The sequence below is a fragment of the Athene noctua genome, chromosome 35 (genome assembly GCF_965140245.1).
Source record: "Athene noctua chromosome 35, bAthNoc1.hap1.1, whole genome shotgun sequence".
Lineage (NCBI taxonomy): Eukaryota > Metazoa > Chordata > Aves > Strigiformes > Strigidae > Athene > Athene noctua.
The window spans coordinates 273186-296804 of NC_134071.1; the positions used below are offsets into that span (position 1 = coordinate 273186).

Genomic DNA, 23619 nt, shown 5'->3' on the forward strand with positions numbered 1-23619 from the left:
AGACCCCCGCGGGCTGGGAGACAAGGTGAGAGGAGCCCGTCAGCACCCGCACCCCCATTTACCCTCCCCTGCCCCTCTGCCCCCCGAATTCTGCCCCTGGGATGGAGACCAGATGGATACCAGCCCTCTTGGGATGTAACGATGCAAAACGCTGCCTGCGGCAATTAATGACTAGGCTATAAAGCAGGTCTCTGCATCACCCATAACATCATATTCCCTCGGATTTGTCCCGAGGGGCTGAGTCTGCAACTTGTTTTACACCCCCAAGACTTTCGTGCTGAGCTTTTTGGCTCCAGAGGAGAGAAACAGATGAAAATCTCTCTTTTTTAATGATTTCTTATACATGAACGAGATCCTAGAAATAAGCAATCAGTGGCCATCGTGATTCCGCAGAAGAGACTCGGAATCAGTAAACTGCCGTGAGGCTGCAGGTGCTCCGCTAGTCTGAAGTCACAGAGCCACGCTGTGCTGCTCGTTCGTGCCCTGCACAGCCCGAGCACGGCTGGCCAAAAACCCCGCCCAGGTAATCCTGGGTGAGGACGGACGGGTGGACACCTTTCCTTTAGGCATGCTTAAGCTGATTATAATATTTTAACTGAGACAGGCACAAGAAATGGGTGACAATCCAAGCGTCTGCCTTTAATGCTTTTAAAGGTTCTAAGATTAACTTCTCAGAAATGGGAAATGTTAAACGGAACATCGAGGAACGGTTGCGGGAGACAGGCCAAGAAAAGAGGGTTGTTTGAAGCCGGGTGACTTGATGGCCCTGAAACGGCCCAACAGACCGTGTGATCAGGGGCAGAGCCACAGACAAGAAAGGACTCGCTGCCTGGTGGGGATTTCTGGGCATTTTTGATCACCGACAGAATAGAGCATTGAAACGTCAAGGGAACTGCGGTGGACTTTGTACGATGTGATGGTTTAGAGTCCCGATGTAAGGAGGAGCAGGGACTGATCAGCTCGTAGGTCAGCTCGTAGTGGGGCGGGTTGATGCTGCTCTGGTCGGTGCAAAAGACGTTTCCATCCGAAGCGTCTGGGAATGAAAAGGTTCAAAGGCGTCGGGGATTTCAAGGGTGCTGACGAGAGCCCGGAGGCCAAGGGCAGCTCAACGTGAGCGCCGGTCCCTGGTTTATCCGGGCTCTGAACGAAGTGTTGGGAAGCGAAGGCTTTGCCCTCGGGATATTCGGGGTGAGGCGGCAGCTGGAGTCCAGTAAGTGCAGAACACGTGCGTGATGATCTGGAAGCAGAAAAACAAACCTCGCTTTAGCGTCCTTGAAAATACAGCAGCTTCCTTGCCATAATCGTGGCTGTCCGTGACAGTTTTGGCGAGTGCAACGCTGGCTCAGCCCCGGTGTGTTCAGGAGCCCGAGGCAGTTTGACGCTTAAAGCGGAGATTCCAGCGGGCCGGCACGCCACGGCCGTGCAGGCAGGTTTGTTTTGTCCAGCAGCGAAACAGCCTCAGTCACAAGGCGATAAACTGAGGCTGCGCGTCAGCAGCTCGGTTCCCCCAGCAGCAACTTTATCCCGGCACCCTGCAGAATTTGGCCAAGGCACGGCTTTAGCAGATTTCGGCCACGAACTCCAAGCAAACTGTTTTAGCGACGGGTCCTGCGCTGCCTGCGAGGCTTCGGCTCAGAAGGGCAGCTGGAATCCAGTGACAGCAAATCCCTCCTTGTCCCTCACGAAAGGCCAAACAAAAATCACTGGAAAAACCTGAGCTGGCCACAGGTCTTATTAAGAATGCCAAAATTTTGAGATAAAGGGGTAAAACGAGGAAACCACGCTGCAGCCTGCTGTTGGTGGCTTAACCCTTCCCGGGGAGGTCTCAACATTTTCTGTGGGCAACATCACCCAGTGATCTGTAACCTGGTACTTGCTGGGCTCGTTCTATACAACGGGGTCTGTTTCACAGAAAAAACAAGAGTTCCTCTGGGCTAAATGGCCAAAGTCTCCAGAAATCTGGGAGATGCGCCTGGGAAAGCAGAGCGTTGTATTGCCTGCAGGGTGAGCGACAAAAGGGCGAAATTCCATTTTTTCTTATTCTTACAGTGATTGTCTCGAGTCACTGAATGTCAGAACTTCATGGCAAGTGTTTCTTTTCATCTGTTGGGTCAGAACTTCTGTCCCAGGATTGCTGGAAGTTTCACTCCGGGGTGCCCTCCTCTCTCTCTTCATCTCTGAACACTTGGAGCTGCTCACCCCGCTGTGGGGCAAGACACCGAGAGCTGCTCCGTGGCCAGTCACTGTCAAATATTCCATCATCTTCACAAACTGAAAATCAACCCCTGTGTCACGACTGGTTTTGTACAACTGCAGCTTCAGCAACTGACTCTCGTGATACCTTTGTCAGCAAAGCTGTGAAGCTCTGACGGTCACACCTCCTGTTATATTCATATTAATTAAAAACATCAACCCGCCGCGTTTTATATTTCAAATCCAAAACTAAAGGCTGTGGGCGGCAGGGGGGAGGAAATACAACATCCCCAGCCCCTCCCCGCAGCCGCCACTGCCACGATTTGGCCAGAAAAGCGCTTGGAAAATGGCAAAAATCCCCAACGAAACGAACACACACACACAGAGGCAAAAAAAAAAAAAAAAAAAAAGTTAAACCTCCATGTGGGACATCGACAGCGTCTGATCGTTCCGCGGCGGTGACGGGGTGCGGGGCTTTGGGGGTGGGGGCTGCGGGGAGCGTTCTGTACAGCGGGGCCTCCGGCTGCTTTACGAGTAGAATAAAAAATGGGAATTTTCCAATTATTTGGGGTTTTTGTGAAGGTTGGGAAACGGTGAGATCCCGGCGGGGGGCTCCCCCATGGGAACCGCCCTCACCCCCCGCACCGCCCCCCAATTAAAAACGCGGCGCTGCTAACGAAGTCGGCGCCGAACTGGGCCCGGGGGCAGCCGCCTCTTTCCCTGGAGGTTTTTACCGAAACCGGAGGAGTTGTTGGGGTTTTACCAAAATTGGAGGGTTTGGTTGGGGTTTTATAACCAAAATTGGAAGATTTGGCTGTGGGGAATTTTTACGAAAATTGGAGGGGTGTGGTTGGGTTTTTTACCTGAATTGGAGGGTTTGATTGGGGATTTTTTACCAAAACTGGAGGGTGGTTGGGGGGGAGGGGAAGCAAAGTTGAAGGGGTTTGGTTTTTCCAAAAACTGGAGGAGTTTGGGGCTTTTCTTTTTTTTTTCTCTACCAAAATTGACAGGATTGGTTGTGGGGTTTTTTTTGGTATTGTGTTTTGTTTTTTTTTAACCGAAATTGGAGAGTTGTAGGAGTTCTTGTACCAAAATTGGATGTTTTGGGTTTTTTACCAAAACTGGAGGGGTTTGTGTGGTTGGCAGGATCGCCCTCCTGCCTCGTTAGCAATTTTATTAATAATTTTCAACGCATTAAACGTGGGGGGGGTGGAGTTTGCCCCCTCCTCCCCCTTTGGGGACCTCCCCGGGACTTGGGTGGGGCGGGCCCGATCCTGCCCCCCCGGGAGCCGAGATGGGGAGAAACCCTCCAAAAACGGCTCTCGGGAGGGGTGGGGGTGCGGGCGTTAGGTGACATGGGGCTCTCCCCTCGCTTTTGGGGTGCCCCCCGCCCGCACTAATTAGCGCTTCCCTGGTCTGTGGTAATTAGCGATGGACTGGGGGGTAACTGGCTGCCCTGGGCTGAGGCTACTGGGGAAGCTGGGGGCACTGGGCTGGGGTTACTGGGGAAACTGGGGGCATTGAGCTGAGGCCATGCGGGGATACAGGGGGATGCTGGGGGTTACTGGGGATACTGGGGGCACTGTGCTGGGTTTATGGGGGATGCTGGGAGGATTTAGAGGAATACTGGTGAAAGCGGGCAGAGCTGGCTGCAGGGTGTGTCTGTGGGGGGGTTACTGGGAGCACTGGGGGGCACGGGGTGGGGGACAGCGGGAGCTGCCGAAGCACACTGGGGGCACTGGGAGCGCCAGCGAAGCTGAACCGGGCCGTCAGACTGGCCGGGCCCCGGGCACCGGCTGCTTTGGGGGCGGGTCCCTCGGGGGGTGTCGGGGCACACGCGGGGGGGGCCCGGCCGGGTGTGGGGGTCACACCGGGCCGCACCCCCCGCCCCTCCCCGGAGCGGCAGAAGGCGGAGGAGAAGGCGCAGCGCGGCGGGAACGCGGTGGGAGAGGCGGCGGCTTGTAACCGGCTCGGCGAGAGTCCGGCCAGCCGCGGTGAGTCCCCGCGGCCCCCCCGCAGCCCCCCCCCGCTCTTAACCCCCCCGGCTGCCGCCAGGACGCTGCGAGGAGGCTTCGGAGGGGCAGCGGCAGGAGCTGCGGCTGCTGGAGGGCGCCGGCCACGGCTTGGGCTGCGCCCCGGCTCCCCGCACGATCCGCGAGCGCCGGGCCGAGCCGGAGCGCTACGAGGCGGCGCTGGCGGTGGGGCTCGGGGACTTGGGGGGCACCGAAACGCTGCCGGGGGGCGCTCGGCTCGCTTTTCGCCCCCTCCCCAGCCCCGCCGGCGACAGCTGGAGCCGGCGCGGTCCCTCCGGGCTGACACGGGGCGAGGAGCCGGGGCTGCCCTCGGCCGGGCGGGCACGTTCATCGCCGCCAGCCGCTCGCCGCAGGAGGGGGCGGCCGCTGGAGCGCTGCGCCAAGCCCAAGGGGCTGTTCGCACCCTTCGGCCACCGCGGAGGAAAAAGCGGAAGGTGAGGCCGCGCCGGGGCGGGGGCACCTCGGTCCCCCCCTGCCCCGGGGGAACGTCGGCAGCTCCCGGCGGGTTTTCGGAGCCGCAGGAAGCGTGGCACGGCGGCACAGAACGGAGCTGAGGAGCCGCTTGTGCCTCGCCTTGGGTTGGGGCTGCGCTCGCTTGGAGGACCCGGCTAAATGCGAGCGCTGCCTCAAAAAAAGCATTTTCCTCTCGCGGTGAGGGCGGGCGGCGAGGGGGGTGTGGGGCAAACCCGGCCGCGACGGCGGCTCCGTTTGCGGGCAGGGTCGGCTCCACGAGGATCGGTACCGCGGTACTTCAGCCCGGGGCGCATCCAGCCGCGGGAGGGCGAACACTCCGCGGCTCTGCGGGGCCTGGCCCGGGCGCGCGGCTGCGCCCGGCCTCGGAAAGGGAAGGGGCTGGAGAGCGAGTGCTGCGGCAGCACGGCCCGGGTGGGTGCTTACGGGGGCTCAGGAGCTTCGTCCCGGCCTCGGGTGAACCCGCTCTGATGGGTGTCCCCGCTGTCACCCAGGTCCTGCCGCGTTTGGGGCAGCTGGCGGCCGCCAAGCGCTCGCTGAAGCCAGCTCACTGCCCGAGGGGCTGCTCTCCCTGGGGAAAGCAAATGACACGGGATTACCGCCCTCACCGAGGCAGAGCTCATTCCTCTGAAGCACTGCAAAGCGCACAAATAAACCAGCGACGGGGAAGAACGACGGGGAACGAGAGCAGAACCAAGACGGTGCATCACAGGAAAAAGGGGATGGCTTTTTCCCCGTTGCCGAGTTAAACTTCTTGTACACTCACGTTACACCGACTGTCACGGGATTGCTGGAGGTTTTTTCCTGGGACGTCATTCACGCGCAGTCAAGGGCCGGGGTGACTTCGGCAAGCACATGTCAGCCTGCGACCTGACTCAAAGCACTCTTCAATGCTGAGCATCTCACCCCCCGCTTCTCCCTGTCCCCACCACACACACCCATCCTCACAGCTGTGCACGGACACAAACGGGTGTTTGTTCCCCCTTTGTGAACATCCTATCTATGTACAAAGGCATTATACCACAGGCAAAGGACAGGCGTATGAAAAGAACCTTCTACTGGCACTTGTTAGCTGAACCAGCTGCCAGTACGAGCCAGTGAACTGCTAAGTCAGTGCGCAGTGAGTCAAGGATACCAACAGGCAGTTAAGTGTGACACGAAATAAACTCACCCAGTGAGAATAATAAGGTCCAGAAAAGTCAAAGCTTTGCCATAAAGAAAATAAGCAGTAATCGATGGTCACAGTTCTCTGCACACCTAACACAGAGGACGGAATTCCTAGGTTCCACAGAATAATTGCAACTTATTCCTTAACCCATCCCAACCAGCCCTCTCTCTAGAGCAGTCAGCCCTTGCAACCTTTACGATAAATTCATCGGTGTGCTTAGAACGACTTCACAGCTCACAGGGGGTTCATGCTGCAGAAACAAATGCAGCGAGGGCCTGTATCAAAAGATCAGTTGGGGGGGAAAACCCCTTCAGACACGGCGAGAAGGCCAGAATAAGTAAGACCAAGTGCCACAGAGGTGTCATTTCTAACGGGGGTTCCTCTGAACATCAGTGAGGGCTCCACTGCAGTGCCCACGCGCCCAGGGCTCCTTGTTGCTGGTGGTTCATTTCCAGACAGGTTTCCTCAGAGAGGGATGGGTAAGAAAAGGGATCTGCCGAGAGAAAAACCAGCACACTCCTCAGATCTAAAGGTTCAAGGAGTTTCTGTGACTAAAAATTTATCCTAAGACAGCAATTTAGAAAACACCGTCAGCAAAACAGTCACTTTATTCTGAGAGGAACTTTTTCTACATTTTTTGGGGGGAGAAGTGCAAATAAATTGCCTCAGCTAAGAATTTTCAGAAGTAATTTTCTTTAAAAAGTATCAGCAGCACAGAGCAGGATTGCATTCCACATCCATGTATTAAAAATACATTTAAAATCACCACGTAACAATGTTCTCATCTTCAAAGAAAAAGAGCTTTTGCCTTTATGTATTTGTATATAAAAATTCACTGAAGGGCTAAAAAACCCCAAACACCCTAGTCTCCAGAAATGGGCCGTTTCCATGCGTTTTACCACTACTCAGGCGAAACGTTCTTTGCGGGCAGGGAGAAAGGCATCAGCATCCCGAAGGCTGAGATCTCTGCCTACAATTTAATCTGCACGTGCGTGCAGTGAGGCTGAGGCAGATGCGCGGGGAACAAAAAAGGTATGAATAACACAAAATACGGGATTCAGCAAAATTATGATACCAAATTTATTTTTAAAGAAATGAACTTGTTACTTAACCCCTTCAGCACCATCAACTTTCATCAGCTGCTTCAAATTCTGCTGCAACAGGTTTGTGTTCCATCGCCAGTTCAGAAGTCCCAAGAGGTCAGCTAGGAATAAGAAAAACAATTCTAACATGCAAACCATTTACTGTCACTCACACTCCCTATAACTGTGTTCAGGACAAACAGGTTTACTCCCTTGGGTCAGGCATTTTCTCCAGACAACAACATACTTCTAGTCTGCCCCTGACACGGCAGAAAGTTAGCCCAGAGCTTCTCTCGTGGAAGAGCTCTGCCAGGCTTTCGGACAAGCAGCCTGCTTTTGAAATGTCAGCGTTAAAATCTCGGCCAAGGAAGTCTGATCCTTCAGTTTTAATTTGTTGTACACAGCAGTTGAGTGCTTAGATAAAGATGCCAAAAGGAAATTAGTCAGCCACCGACACAGCCACATCTACAGGGCCGTGACTCCTCCAGCATTAATATTTCTAACTTCTCTCACGGAATAAACTGAGAGAGAATGAGGCACAAAAGAAGGCAAACAGCTGCAAAATAAGCTAAGTCAGAGGAAAGCCGTCTGCTTCACTCCCAATGCCCCAATTGCTTGCTCGCTTCCAAAAGATGGAGAGTTGGGGCACAGACCAGATCACGAAACAAATCACCTGCCAAGGGGCTCGTCCCCAAATCCTCCCTCCCACCGTTTAGACTGTGTCACTGCAGCATCCCACATCCCTGGCACCCCGTGTCCCCAGCAGTGGCACAAGGTGTCCCTGGTCACCCCCTGTGTTCCCAGGACTGGGGGGGGTGGTGTCCCTGCTCCCCCCTGCGGTCCCCACATGTCCCCCCTGCTCCTGACATGTCCCCCAACTCCCCACAGGACATCCAAAAGGGGGGCAGCGTGCGGATGGCACTTCAGGAGCCCCAACACATCACGGTGACCCCCATGAAAGCCTTTCGGCGCTCCCCGGCCGCTCGCCCAGCAAACAGCAGCTCCAAGGGGGCCCCCCAAGGGCCCCCCCACGCCAAAGCTGCCGAAGCCCCCGCCCTCAATGGGAACATCCCGGGGCTGTTCACCCGTGTCATGGGCAGAGGTGAGACACCCCCCACCCCATTTCCTTTTTTGGGGGGTCCCAGGGTGCTGCGGGGGGAAGAGTCAGGGTGTCTGGGTCCATCCCTGAAGCCCCCCCGACCCCCCCCCAGTCTGCACCCCGCTCCTGAATTTGTGGCCGGACAAGGAGAACATCACCAGTTACCTCCAGCTCCTGGAGAAGTGCCTGAGCCACGAGGTACAGGGGGGGCTGTAGGGCTTGGGGGGGCTGTAGGGCTGTGTGCCCCCCCCATATGCCCCCTCGCTCCTCAAGCGGTCACAGAGAAGCAGAGGAAGAGGCTCCTCTCCTGGAAGTGGCGGGTCCTGAGGCTGCTCCGCACCTTCCCCCAGAAGGTGCCGCCCTACGGCCCCGGCTCTCAGCGCCCCCAGGGGTAGGTGGGACCCCTCAACGCGGGGGGTGGGGTATGGGGGGGTGGGACCCCCCCGTGGGGTTGTGAGGGGACTGGGACAGCCCCCTGGTCACCCCAGGCACTGGTGGCCCTTTGGGACCCCATCCCTGACCCCTCATTTGCCCCCTTTGGGGGGTTGCAACTCCCCTGGGGGGCTCTTGCCCCCATCCCCCCCCCCCAGGTGCTTTGGTGCTCCTGTGTGCCCCCCCTCCCCAATTTGGGGGGGTCTGAGGGTGTCTCAGCCCCGCTGTTTCCCCCAGGACTCCCCTGTGCCCTAATTTAACCCCTGGGTGCCCCATTTCCCACCCCACGTTTGGAGGTGCCACCCTGGGGGCTTGGGGCAGCGGGTGCCACCCTGACACCCCCCGCCCGCAGCTGGGCTGTCGGCTCCAGCTCGCTCCCCAGAGTTGGCTCTGGAGGGTGTGTTGGGGGGCAGCAGGGGCAGCACCCCTTTGTGTTGCCCCCCGCCATGCGGCTCCCCACCGACCTGGGGCCTGCTGGGGCGGCCCCCGACCCCTGGCCCCCCCTCGGCGGCCCCCCATCGGCACCCAGGGACGTCAGGTGGGTGCTGGGGATCGGGGGGGGCAGTTCTGGGGAGGTAGGGGGCTGTCCTAGGGGTTGGGGGGGGAGCAAATGTGGGGGTCCTTGGGGTTTGGGGGGGCAGGAGTTGAGGGGGTGGATTTGGGGTGATTGGGGGGTTCTTGGGGCGGATGTTGGGATCCTTCAAGGTGGGGGGCCCTAGGGGGTGGGGGGTGCAAATGTGGGGGTGCTTGGGGATTTGGGGGAGTCTGGACTTGAGGAGTGGATTTGGGGCTCTCGGGGGGGGGTCCTTCAGGATTTGGGGGTGTAATTAACTATTGTAACTAATTTGCTAAGTTAGGCAAGGCGGGTGTGATAGGTTTGAGTGATCTGTAAATGTTAAACCACACTATCCTGCTGTCTAAAGTATTGTAAACATAGAATATGGTACCCTGTGTGGGTGCTGAAATGGTTTGCAGTTACTATAACCTATACTACAAGAATGTTGGAATATATATGGATAAAATATAAAGCATGCCATTCGGTTGGAAACATGTAACTGCTTCTCGGAACCCCCATCACCTAGAGCTGATATGTCCCCGCTTCTCGGAACCCCCCCACCTAGAGATAACCTGTAACTGCTGCTTGAAGAAAAGCCGCCAAAAGATGGGATCATGAGGCTTTTAAAAGATCCAACAGGAGAAAAGCGCGCCAGGAGACCAAGGCTTCGAGACTTCCAAAAGACCCCACAGGAGGGGGACGAAGACCCAAGCATCTCAAAGGACCCAGTGGAGAAAAAGCAGGACAATCATCTGACGAGAGAGGATTGGTTAAAGACGGTGGCACAGAACTATAAAAAACCTCTGGTTTTTTGAACTCGGGGTGCGTGTGGCAGAGCTGCGGCTCTCCATGCACCCAGCGCTGCTTTGCCTATTGCTTCCCACCCTAAATAGATTGAACCCAAATAAAAATATATATTGTTATAAAAATTGGCTTTGTCTGATTATAACAATTTGGTGACCCCGACGTGATCTCCGTGTGCTTTCCTGGACTGTGGCTTCTCGAGGGGCGCCCCACAGGTTGTGGCTCGAAAGTAGCAGTCTGGGTCAGTCTCCAGAGACCAACGGACAAAAGAGAAGCAATGGTCAAAGGAACTGGAGCTCCAAAGGAAAGACTGCAGTACAAAATACCCGCAATTCTGGTGCACGAAGACCCGAACGAAGACGACGGAGTTGTGAGTATAAGGGACACCGTTGGGTTGGGTGGGATTCGGTTGCTTGTGTGTGAGAGTGTGATTGAGACGGAACCTCATTCTGGAAACGAAAGTCGTTTCGGAGCCAGGATTTGAGTTCCGAATCGAGTGTGGAGGTCTTCTAACCGCGCTTCCAAACTCCCGCGAGGGATTTGGCCGGTGAAGGACCGAAGCGGATCCTATAGGAGTCGTGGGCGGGAGCACGGGTTCTAGGGGTACGTGGGTGGGTAAAGGGTTCAGCCCCCCGCAAGACACTCTTAATGGTAACCAAGGGCGAGAGGAATTGCCGTAGAAAATTCCCAGGAGATATGTGGGTGGGTAAGAGATTCAGTTCCCTTGATATAACCCACTACAAGGACGAGAGGAATTGCCTTAGAAAATTCCCAAAGGATACGTGGATGGGTAAGAGGCCCAACTCCCTGGATCCAACCCTCTACAAGGGCTGTAGGAATTGCCACAGTAAAACCCCTAGGTGGGTCAAAAGGAATCAAAAACCCGGGACCAGAAAAAAAAAAAAAAAAAAAAAAAAAAGGTAAATTACCGGATATACCACCAGATAGTCCATTAGGGATAATGATTAGAAATTGGAATGAAAGTGGTCCTAGAAAAGGAAAAAGTAAATTAAAATTAGTCCAATATTGTGAGGTTGAACGGCCGAAGAAACCTTTAAACCCACCTGTCTTCTGGCCTACTTTTGGGTCTTTTGAAGACTGGATTTGCCAGGCTTTACGTACATATGTTTACTCAAGAAAACCTTCTAGTTGAGAAGAAAGCGATTATGCAAAATTGTGGATCAGGACTTCACGTCCTTATCCAGCTTCAATACTTACACTGAAATAGGATGAGAAATCTGAAGAAAAAGGGGATAAGAACAGGGCAGGGGCAGAGAAAGATGATGAATGGGAACCACTAGATAACTGGCCGGCCCCATACTTTAATTATCCGGCCCCGGCGGCTTTACCTGCCCCGGGGCTTTAACTGCCCCGGCGGCTTTACCTGCCCCGGGGCTTTACCTGCCCCGGCGGCTTTACCTGCCCCGGGGCTTTACCTGCCCCGGCGGCTTTAACTGCCCCGGCGGCTTTACCTGCCCCGGGGCTTTACCTGCCCCGGCGGTTCCCCTTCTGCCTCCGGCTGCAGGTACAGGAGGTAAAACTGCCGTAACTGAGGGAGCGTCTTTACCCCTCACGGGAGGTGCCCCTCGGAGGCAACCAAGGAGGCATCGGGTTTGTGGCAGTCCCGTTCAACACCTCCGATGTACGGAATTTAAAAAAGACACGGGGACTCTATTAGATGATCCTCTCGGAGCAGCTGAGAGGTTAGCCCAATGTTTAGGTCCCAGTACTTACACCGGGGAGGAAGTACAGTCCGTTTGAAGCATCTTATTCACGACCGGGGAAAGGCAAATGATTCGACCAGCCGGAATGTGTTTGTGGGAGCTGCAAAACCAAGCGGGGCCGCCGGCGGGTCAGAACTGGCCCAGTGTCCGCCCTCACTGGGGTCACCAAGAACAGGGCCGGCAGAATATGAGGGACCTCAGAAACTGAACAGTGGCCGGCATTAGAGAAGCAGTTCCTCGGGGGCAAAACATTAATCAAGCCTTTAGCGAACATCAAGGGAGAGATGAACCACCCACTGGTCGGCTGGAAAGATCGAGAAAGAATTTACAAATGTATTCGGGGGTAGAGCCGACACGCCCCGTGGGAGCGGCTTTATTAAAAAACCAAAACCAACCAACCAACCAAACCCCCCCCCTCAATTCGTAGCCAATTCGTGAGGTGCCGTCAGGAAAAAGTTAGAAAAAGTATACAATTGGCAGGACCGGAGTCTGCAGGAGCTATTGAAAGAAACACAGAAAGTGTAGGTGAGGAGAGACGAAGAAAAGCAGGAAGCAAAGGCGAAAATATTTGCAGCAGTCAGAGAAACCTCTGAGATCTCATTCTAATGGATTTACCGGGAGCTTCGGGTGGTGAAAAGAAAGGGGCAGTAACTAGAGGAAACGAATTAGCATGCTATTATTGTGGGAAGAAGGGACATTTACAGCAGAATGAGCAGGATAAAAGGGTGTTTAAAGAAGAATAAGGAAGTCGGGAGCTCTATTTTCTGGGGACAAAGACATCAAAGGAGTGCTCCATAAAAATAAAACGAAGCCCCAGAGAGAAAAGTTTGGATTTTTAGCAAATAGGGGTGCAAAAAAAAAAAAAATCAACTGTAAAAAAAATATGCCGAGGGGATTTATTATTGCTACCAGAAGCTGAAATTAAAAAATAATAGTACAAGAAAAATAAAAAAAGTTATACATTAACGGGAAGAGACGAGCAACAGCTAAATCCTAAAGTCTGATATACAAAAGGAGAGATTGGAAAGCTTGAAATAAAGCCTATTAAAATTGACAGAATTGATCCGGAGACACCAATTCGGATAAAACAATACCCCATTCCCCTAAAGGGTCGAGAGGGGCTGAAACCAATTACAGACGAATTAATAAGTAAAGGCACATTGGAACCTTGTATGTCTCCACATAATACACCTATTTTACCGGTTTTAAAATCAGACGGATCTTACAGATGGGTGCAGGATTTCGGGGCTGTGAATCAGCGAACTGTGGCTCGTTTCCCTGTGGTAGCAAACCCCTCGATGCTGCTCAACCAGCCACCCCGAACTATATTTGTCCAGTGTATTGACTTAAAGGATGCATTCTGGTCCTGCCCCCCTAGACGAGGAGAACAGAGACTATTTTGCATTTGAATGGGAAGATCCATCTAATGATAGAAAGCAACAACTCAGAGGGACAGTGCTTCCCCAAGGGTTTACAGAATCGCCTAACCTTTTTGGGCAGGCATTAAAAGAAAAAGTTACTGCAGACATTCAAGCCATCCTCAGAAATAAAGCTTTTACAATATGTAGATGATTTATTAATAGCTGGACAAACTGAGGATGATGTCGGGATGGGGACTATAGAACTGCTGAACTTTGTAAAAAAAAAAAAAAGGATTAAAGGTTTCAAAATCTAAATTACAAATTGTAGAAAATGAAGTCCTTGGGGCACTAGGGTTTGAGTGATCACTTCTTGAGACATTTTGGCTGCATTGGAATATATGAAATCGCAAAACAATTTCCGGGGGGGAAAGGGACGGGGGGGATCCAGGGGCAGGGGGAGGGCATGGGGGTGGGCACAGGGCCATGGCAGGAGGGACTATGGGGGGGTACACACAGGGACAGGGTGAATTTGGGGACACAGCGGGGCATGGCGGTGCCGGGGGGAGGGGGACAGGAAGGGATTTTGATGGGGGGGGTAAGGGGATGTGGCCCCCCCAAGGTACCCCCTGACACCCCTCCCTGCCCCCCTGCTGATGACACAGACAAGACCTCCACCATCAGATGGCGCCGCCCCCCCCAAATTCGGGGGTCCCACCCATAGCCCCTCCCAGGGTGCTGGGGGTGGGGTGTCACCCCCTCCATGGCCAGTCACGCTCAGTTCCCCGTCCCCCCCCCAAAAAAAAATGAGCTGCGGGGAGGGGGGGGGATTAACACACAACCCCCACCCCCCACTTTGACACCCCTGCCCCATGCCGGGGGGGAGGGCCGCAGGGCCCCCCCGTGTGAGGGAGGGGCTCCCCGGGCTGATGACCTCACTGGGGGGGATCGAGGGGGAGGGGCTCTCCTGGCCCCTCTTTTTTTTTTTTTTTTGGGTGGGGAGTGTGATAGGTAGTAGATCGTCTGTTCATCAAATCCAGTAAGAAGAAATAGAAAAGCAAACTGTCATATGAACTATTGTATGTTGTGTAAGACTAACAGCAAATGTTTAATTGAATTAACCTGATAGTGTGAATTGTGACAGGAAGAAAGGGGGGGAACAACAAGAGAAGAAGCATCTGCACTTCAAAAGGTGTGAAGAGTTGCAGATGCCCAATTAAGCAAACAAGAGAGTGTTCACGACCATAAATCTCCTTATTCAAAGAGACTGCTGGGCCTAGGCTGATAAGGACGCTGCAGACTTAGTGGATCATCCCATTCCAGGCGAAAGGTGAAAAGTACACTGTGAGGAGGACCTACGGCCTTCATCCCAAACGACCACCACCCATAATTTGGAGACCCTTACCCGTATTTTTAACAGCTTCTGCGCAAGCGTAAAAGACTGATAAGCTAATTACCATACGAAGCGGGAATAGGCGGGTCCAAGTAATGTATATGCATAAGTGTATAATGACTATGTAACACTGTGTAGTATAAGATTGAAACAAAATGCCCTGGGGTTGCGGGCCCTTGTTGGAGCAGGAGACTCCCCGGCCGCCCAGCGCTGTTTTGCTTGTTGCCGCTTGCTAAATAAAATTCTGACTTAGCCAAATTTAAGAAGTCAGTTTATAACACTTGGGAAAACTATTTTGATCTTCTAGCTGCTAATACAAGAGAGAATCATCAACACAGTTAAGCTAAAGCACAACACTCACTCAACACACCTAGGAGCATTCCAGTACTCCTTCAAGTATTTTCAAAAAACTATTAAAATATCACTGCAGTATGATTAGGTAGAAGATGCTTAATGCCTACCACCTAGTGGATTAGCACAGCATAACCTTCACACACATACCAAAAAACCCCACAACCACAGAACAGAGGAACCCCGTACCATACAGAACAACTTTCCTCTGTCTGAAGGAGCAGGATGCACACGGGGCCTCCAGTGATAGAAAGCCATGAAACGCTACCCATGCAGTATCTTTTCCAATTGGACACCCACCTGCATATCAGACTAGAATCAAAAAATAAGCGTACCCAAACTTTTTTTTGAACAGCACTGAAAAATAGCTCCATTAGAAATGGAGTAAGCAATTCCATAAAAATTTGAATGCTTACATTTATTAATGTTGCTCCCACCTGATACAAATGGAAGTGCAGCCTGTAGTCATGGTGATTTTTCCTGCAAACCCCACCTCATACGCTTGTGGACAAACACATCTCCGGAATTTGCACAGGCAAGCTGTCAAACTATTGCCAACCTTCTTGCCCTCTCCACACACACTTGCACAGACAAAAGAAAAGCAAGTCATATTTCTAAAGTTAAAAAGATGAAAAGAAATTCTTTCTAACAGCAAAGGCCAGAAACACCCACTTGGTGTGTCTATTGGTAAAGTCCTCTTCAAAAGTTCTTACGGCCTCTACAGAGCCCAGTTCCCTCTCTGCTTCCCTACTTCCCGTCCCTGGGTTGGCTGGGGGGGAAAGACACTCTTGGGATAAACACACGCTTCTGTGGTGTTTAACTCTCACCTTAAAAAAAAAAAAAGTTTTAAGCATTTTACACTTTGCTACACTAGTCCAAACTACACAGCCACCTTAACAGAAAGGGCTCAGAAAGCATACAGTCCAACCACAGAACCCACCGCCCGAACTTACAGGGTAACTGCCTGACTTCCTAACTGTAGGTTCTCTCATTAACACCTGTCTGCTACTAAATAAACTGTGCTTTGTGAAGTCTTGTGAGTCACCAAAGACAGTACCATAAGAGAAAAGCTGCTGCTCAAATCCAGGATCTAGATAAAGATTTGCCTCTAGAAGCAAAACATCTAGGAGACCAAGATCACAAGTAGCACTGAGAACTACAGGTGTCAGATGTACAACCTAGCTCAGAAGTGTTATCTAAAGCTCCACCTGCTGCTGTCGAGGTCTCCAACTATAAACCATCTAACATTTAAGAAACACCCTCCACAAGTTCCCAGTGTTTCAGCCTCAAAACTGACAAAAGCAAACTCCTTACTTGTAACGTTCTCGAGCGCTCGGAGAGGGGCAGCTGATCCACTTCCCACATGAATTCTCTCACTGCTGAATACAAGTTCTGCTGCACCTCATCTCTGCACTTCTGCACTTCTCGGGTACCTCTGGTGACCAAAAGCACACCCAAGTTGTACAGACTTGCTGCTGGTTTTCCTGTGTAAGGCAGGAGCTAGTTTGTAAAAGAATACTGCAATGCACTGCATAAAAAGGAGTAAGGACCCCTTGTCACAAAGAACACTTTTCAAGATGAGATTTCTGCAGAACATTCCTTCAAAAGCTACAGCATTAGAGACTTAATGTAGGAGAAGCTTCAGTCAGGCAACCAAACTCCAACTGATACCAGTTCAAGCCCTAGAGTAAGTTCAGCAGCCCACACGTGACTACATGTCGATCCAGGAGCTCAGACAGCTCGGGAGCCACAGAACAAGTCTCCTTCCAGTGTCTGCATTTAACTGGGCACATGCGACAGGCCGTGGCTCAGATAATGCCTGTTAAACAACCAGCGCTTCAGAGGGCATTAAGTACACAGGCAGTATTTGAACAGCCCGCTTCACAAAGGTGTAAGCTCATCGCAAAAGCAAACAGTCGACTTCAATTCCTTTAAAACGGGCTAAAGGCTTCTCAAACTACAAAAGGTGGTTTATTTTGTGTCTGGTCTAACTTACACCTCCCAAAAAAAGGAAGGAAGGAAGGAAGGAAGGAAGGAAGGAAGGAAGGAAGGAAGGAAGGAAGGAAGGAACAAAGCAAAGCACCCCACAAACAAGCCCACACGAACAGCCACCAGACTCAGTCACCCCAAACACCAAGCTCGCTTACCGTCTTGTTTCTGATAGCTACAGCAGTGCCTAGGAGAGTCCATCGGAGCAGGATAATGCAATCACCCCATCAATGCACTCTTGCTTAAGTGTGATTTAATGATCTCGTAAGTACGAGAAAAAAAAAAATTCATCCCCCTCCATGGATAAATTCTCATCCATTTCTAGAGCCTATTTCTACTTTTGGCCTCAGTTTTTGAGCCCCTTCAGTACAAGTTACTACGCTGCAGCATATGGAATAGCTAAAACTAACCCTAGCATCAACGTCCTCATTAAACAACTCTGTTTATCCCACCCTCCCCCACATTTTTTTTGTAAATGAGCAACTGAATGCTCCCCCATTTTTAAACAATCAGCATGATTTTTTTTCATCGTTTCCACAAAAAAATGCTGAGTATGTACACTACAGTCTCCAGTAAAGCAAATCTTGAATAAGTTCCTCAATCAAAATCATAAACTAAACAACCCATCCATAAAACACTATCTACACTGTCTGAAAAGGCAGTTGTGTTACACTGTATTACCATGAGTATCTGTCTACATTGCCACCATGGGGACTTCTCCCCGTCCCTGTTTTGCCCATCAGTGGCGCCGGCATCCTCTCAGTCACGTTTCATCGGAGAGCTGGCTAAGTGACCAGCACCACCTCTTCCCATCTGGATACAGAATGTACATCCGATTCTGTGTTTTGTTTTGAACACAGTTCTAAGCATTTCCACTCCAGAAGAACCATCTTTGTTATTCCCATAATATCTATACATGTCTATATATATCTTTGTTAGGCACACCATGCCCCAGCGCTACGTCAGTTCACGGATTATCTTCTCATGTTTCCGAGACGTGTGGAACATAAACACCTTATTAAGAGCAAACGCTCCAGCCACACGTCTTCATTTTGGGACACTATCCAGGAGAGATCCAGTTAAACCGGCATAAACCAACTGAGAAAGCACAGCCATGAACGCTGAAATCATGCCTTTTACTCCAACTTCCCTGGGTTTACTCACACCTGTGACATTTAAGCTGCATTAGGTTTCCCCCAAAGCAAGACAAGATGTTCACTCCCAAGAGCTTACAAACAAATGAGGCTTGTAACAGCGAAAGAGGGCATCAGCACTCCAGGGAGCTTAAAGGAAGAGCACATTGCTTGGGCAACCGAACCGCGAGAATTAACTCAGTAAAACCAACCTGGCAGCTAGGTCGACAGCTTAAGCAAACAGAGTTAAACAGCCTGCTCTGGTATAACAGCCAGCTATGTCATGCGCTTGGGTCCACTGGGCTTCCTGCACACTGCACTGACACGGGCCTCCCGTAACCGAGCAGGAAACCGAGTTACTGCCATTAACATACTCGGTTGCACTATCAGAAATACTTGTTAGCCTCTCTACAGTCAGCATCATTTTAGTAGGGAGAACAGGCAGAATAACAAGCATGCCCGTTTACTTATATTTGAAAAGAAGGAGCCAAGATTCTGTGGCACGTTAGAGCACATAAAACAGATCTTTTAAAAAATCTGAATTATTACCAGCGGAAAACAGTCACCACACTGCACATTAGAACAGGACAACCTTTGCAGACCGTAGCTCTAGCATGATGCCACCAAAACTCTTGTTCTGTACCCTTCACCTACCACAGCCTTCAAGATACTTAAGACAAATTCCCCAAGAGCTTTGCCATGTCCTGCTTCCAGCTGCTACCAGTTCATCTTGAAAACTGATTTAATTCCTCAGGGAGCTCTACACTTCCACACACATTCCCACGTGCATACCCTTGCAGCATCCAGGCACTCTGGGGGATACCCAACATCTCGCAGAACTTCCCCCTTCTTCATTTTCCCCCCATTTCAAGCATTTGTGACACTACTATGACAAGTTCCTCTCTGAATTCAGATAGTAGGATTTTTTTAAAACATCGTCGTGCTCTTGAAAGTCACAAGATTCCACGCCACTTTTCATTGACACCCTGGTTTAGGCAACCAGGAACAACGTCGGTGGCAGGGAGACCCAGACACACTCACACACACACACACACAGACCCAGACACACAGACCCAGACACACAGACACTCCCCCCACCCCAGGGCAGTGTTGCTGAACACACACAGGGAGCTACCACAGGCAGTGCTCCAAGCTCATTTCAGCACTATTTCGACTCTTTCGGCAGTGCAACACACTACACTGCATCATGCAGCTCACAACTGAAACGGGTGACCGTGTCCGGACTGTCTAACATATTCCAACAAATCAGCCCATCAGAAAATCCTCAAGCGCTCTTCAAGAATGAAACCTCTTTTCATGACCTTTGCCGTGCAAGAGTACTGCTTGCTGGGGTTAGCAACTCAAAAAAACCCCAAACCAGACAAAAAACCTCACAGCACTGCCAGCTGAGTGACACCAGAGCAACCCCCTCTACTGATCAAACGCTCTGAGGCTCCCCAGAGGCTGCACCTGCTCCTGTCCCAACTCCTGTCCGCGTTAGGAGTTCGCTTTCCCCTGTCCCCAGCCCACCCGAGTCAGAGCAAAACCGGACAAAGGGGCAAAACCAAGTTCTAAGACAGCTCTGCTTCACTTGGCTGCTGGTGCTCAGCGAGGTTTATCAACACACTTGAGCTCGACCCCCCCGTCATCTCCAGAAAACTGCTACTGTTTCACAGGGGACCAGGGATTCACCCAGGGAAAGCTTGTGCGAGTGAATCCCTGCGCAGCCCTGGCTCCTGGGCACCGCACAACCTGCTGCTCTTCTACATGTTACTCCCCGAATCAAGATGCAACACTAAAATGTCATCTGCTTATTAACGCTGACCGCAGCGCCGTCACATTTAGACCTTTGACTTTGCTGTCGGTGAAATGAGCTCGCTTCCTACGAACACGTAACGTATGCCATGCTCTAGGCGTTCAATCCTCCTCCCAGCACAAGCAGCAAAACCAGAACTCGCCGGGTTCTCCCCACGGCCCGTGATTTTCCAGTCCATTTCACGAGCCACTGAATCCAGCGTGACCCAGCAACACTCCTGCAGCAAACACGGCGCAAAGGGCTTGGCTTCTACTCGAAGGCAGTCACATCCCGCTTGCTGTCCTTCCCCCCGGCGCACGACCGCCAGCCCCTCCCCGCCGGCCCCAGCCCGGGGAACCTTCCCGCTGCCCCGAGCGGCGCCGCCGCCCGCCGGACGCAGCCCAGGAGCATCCCGAGCAGCGCAGCCGTGCCCGCACACCCCGGCGGGCTCCTGCAGCCCTGGGGGCGCGGAGAAGTTGCACCGGATGGCAGCTTTCCCCACGGCAAGTCCATCCTCCCACCCGCCCGCACCGGGCGCCGCTCTCCCCGCAGGAGGGAAGCGTGTCCCGGGGAGCGCCCCGCGGCTTTACCAGAAGCGTTGGAAGAGGCACCGCGGCTGCGCAGCCCAAGAGGGCTCCAGCCGGCCCCGAGCGGGAGCCTTGGAGCTGCCGCGGTCGCTGCGGCCAGGGACGACGGAGTTCCTGCCCCACTCCCGCTCCCCGCTGCTCTCTCTCCCAGCCGACAGCCCGCACAGTCCCGGGCACACGGCATTCGCGCTGCTCATTCAAGCAGCACGCAAGCTGAGAGTTCGGGGCAGGTTCTGGCACCGAGGGACGTATTTTTCCCTCTGAAGGGAAAGAAGCAGAGGCACTTTGGTTCCTCAGCACCAGACAGAACTCGGGTCAGCCAGAAACAGACCTCAGGCTCTGAAGATGGCAAAAGCGTGCTTTAGAGACAGCCCCCTGCACGACCTGAGCCATTTGTGACAAAACCGTTTTGGTTTCGAGAGTACGTTCAGGACAGGAGGTCAGACAGCTCTTCCCAGCAGGCCCTGCCTTCCCAGGGAAACATCCAGCTCTCAGGCGGCTCCTCCTGGTGAACCTGCTGACATCGGGCAGCATCGGATCCCATCACCTAACTGTTTCAGCATCTGCTACTCACCCAGTTAAACATGCTGAAGTTCTGATCATCTGCTATCTGCAGCCCCCAGAGTCTGCACTTCTCGGCGACGCTCCGACATTGCGAGTCTGGTGGAATTTCAACTCTGTCTGATGTACTCAGAACCTCAGAATTTCCACAGTCAATCTACAAGACTTTACACTGCAACAGTAATAGAAAATACAAATCAGCAGAGGTTACACAAACCTCACACAGAAACATGCACTGACAGCTACTGGAACAAAAGCATTTTAGCACACAGGCACGTTGCAGAGATCCGAGTCTTCTGTACTAAGCCTAGACACCCTTCCAAGGGAGGAACCCAGTCAGAGAAATCTCCCGTGTTGGCACCTGTCTCAAAGCTCAGTGACAAAACCTCCCGTAACAAAACAGATCTTTGATGGCAACTTCTTCCAAGGGCTACAGTTAAGAGGCAAGATAGAAGACTTTCTGTAATGGACAGATATGTAATCCGATGTTTCCATGCCAAGCAGCCGGTCTAGAAATCAGCATTTTCAGTAGGAACTACCAGCCTTCTGTACCAGTCACTTAATGCTGACGAACAACTCTTTCAGGTCGTCTGCATCAGTGCTAACATGTCACACAAAGGCTGCTATCTTCACCACTCAGAAGTTCTGAAATTAAATTACACTGAAGTTTGGAAATTAAATTACACTACTTAACAACATTAACTACCACTCGCCCGTGAATCTCTTGATAAAGAGATACAAACAGCACTTTGCACGTATGTCATGGTTGGCCCGTCTTTTCATCAGCATTTTTCAAAATTCTAGGTCCCTTGAATTTGTGTCCCACGTAGACATTCACCGTTTCTAAATGCATTCACACACAGCAAGTTCCAAAAAGAGGAGTTGCGTTATCTCCTGTCACCCTACCTCTAGAACTGATGTACGATTAAAGACTTTCAAAAATGGTTCCTGCCTTTGCCTTGCTGATCCCTTCCTGTACCACACATCTGTGCCCACACCCACCTTCGGAACGGCCACCATGAATCTGGAAATCAGGAAAAAGAGACCAAAAATTGCATTTTGAAAACATAAGTACACCTCAAAATGGTATTTGTAATACATTACAAGCCTTATTTTCACACTCTCCTATAACTATCCCAACAGCAGTATCAAAACTAATGCCTCTGATATCTCCTAACAATATATGCTAATGCCTCAGAAACATAATCCTCTACTCCAAAAACAACAGCTCAAAGAAAATTTTGCAAGTAGAAAACCACCAACACCTTACCCAGCTTTTGCCATGGCTTGTCTGATAACGTGTTGCCACAACATTTCATTGACACTGACGGCTGATTCAGCCTGGCAGAGGAACAAGCCGGGCACACCACAAGCAGGCTGGGCTTGCTGTCGGTGCCGTTTCTTCTTTTCACGCAGAATGAATGTAGAAGGTCATTTACCTGCACACACAAACGGTTCAGACGGTCGTTTTATGGAAACCTTACTTTGCAGTAAGCCGTCGGTGGTTCACACGCAGAACCAAAAGTTGCCATCGCTCTCTGTATGCCTGTCATCGAGCTGCCATTAAATACGCCCTTGTTATCTTCCTAAGAGTACTCTGTCCAGAGCATCCAACAGCACAGGTTCTTGTAAGGTCCCCTGCACTTCTTGAGATGGAGCAGAGAGTCACTTCTCAGAAAAAGCAGTGCTCTCTTGTTAAAGATAACTCACAAGGTACACTGGGCAACGGAAGAGAATTCAGCATTCTGTGTATTACCTTCTTGTAGTAGTTCCCCGAGGGTTAAAAACCCTGATGGTTGCATAATTAAACTGAAGTCTGAAGTGCAGAAAGATTTAAACTTGCTCACACAAAGCGAGCATTTTCTTTAGGAAAGCCGGCAGTTTTTAAAGAGATCTTAAGAGAAGAGAACCCACAGCATAATCCAACGTCAAGAAAACACCTAAGAAGATGGTTGCATAGAATTAAGGCTTTTACGTCCAGGTAAAAACAAACTCCATTTACACACCACCTACTTACCTTACAAAGATCAGGTTTGCTAGAACCTGCATTAGCCCACGACTCATTTTCAAGAGGTCCTCACGTCTACTGACATTCTAAGAAGTGTGGAGAGAAGGGACCAGTTATTAACTGTCACTTTTAGTAGGTGATGGCTTGTAACGTCCCAAAGTTAAACCAAAGCAGTTGCACTGCTGTTGAGGCAAGCAATGCCCTACCTTAAGCTTTCAATCTTCGTGATTTCGGTTGTGTCGGTAAGCCTGCTCTTGTTTTCTTCCAAAAATTCATGAAACGGATCGGGGGCAGGTAACATACCCCAGAGGAATAGTTTGCGACGGACGCTTTTAACAGTTGGATTACCAGCTTCTGTGAGCAGCGTGCAGACCTTTCTTACCCATCTTTCCTCACAAATTTTAGTGTGTATTTGGTGTTCTTTTTCTTCCTCTTCTTAACACAAGGAGGCCAAAGCTCTGGCACACCCCTTGCTCTTTTCACATGCAAGACTCAGGGTTTGGTTTGGCTGAGAGAAGCAGCGTCTTTCCAGTTACAACTCGGGATCTGAACCACTGTAAAACTGGGTCAGTTCCAGTACCATGGCATTGTATCAGACAGCTTTCTACTTCGTAAGTCAAAGGAAAGGATCAGAGCTCAGAGCAGGAAAGAAAACGCTAGTACAACTAAACATTTAGTTAACCTCAGAAGCACACTCCTAACTTTTGCACCTTACGATAGGAAATAAAACACTGACTGAGTCGCAGAATGCCAGGGTAGGAACCTAAAGGAGCATTACCTGTTCCCCGTACATCCCCAAACCCCTTCATTAGAAGAAGCTGTTCCATAAAGAGTAAGTTTGGTCCCCCTCCCCAAATTCCAGCTGGGGAATTAGATGAGAAG

At 51.5% G+C, this 23619-nt stretch overlaps 1 protein-coding gene across 1 annotated transcript; it reads left to right on the plus strand.

The window, feature by feature from the left end:
- Positions 1–3624: 3624 nt before the first annotated feature.
- LOC141972713 (uncharacterized) lies at positions 3625–8262 on the plus strand. Its single transcript, XM_074930665.1, has 4 exons — positions 3625–3636; positions 3830–4660; positions 7836–8049; positions 8159–8262. Exons 1-4 carry the CDS (start codon positions 3625–3627, stop codon positions 8260–8262), a joined length of 1161 nt encoding a protein of 386 aa, XP_074786766.1.
- The last annotated feature ends 15357 nt before the right edge of the window (positions 8263–23619 follow it).

Excerpts from the sequence above, each read along its gene's own strand:
- LOC141972713 (XM_074930665.1), top strand. Across the intron at positions 4,661-7,835 it reads CGCGGAGGAAAAAGCGGAAG|GACATCCAAAAGGGGGGCAG; the intron begins GTGAGGCCGCGC and ends AACTCCCCACAG. Across the intron at positions 8,050-8,158 it reads CACCCGTGTCATGGGCAGAG|TCTGCACCCCGCTCCTGAAT; the intron begins GTGAGACACCCC and ends ACCCCCCCCCAG.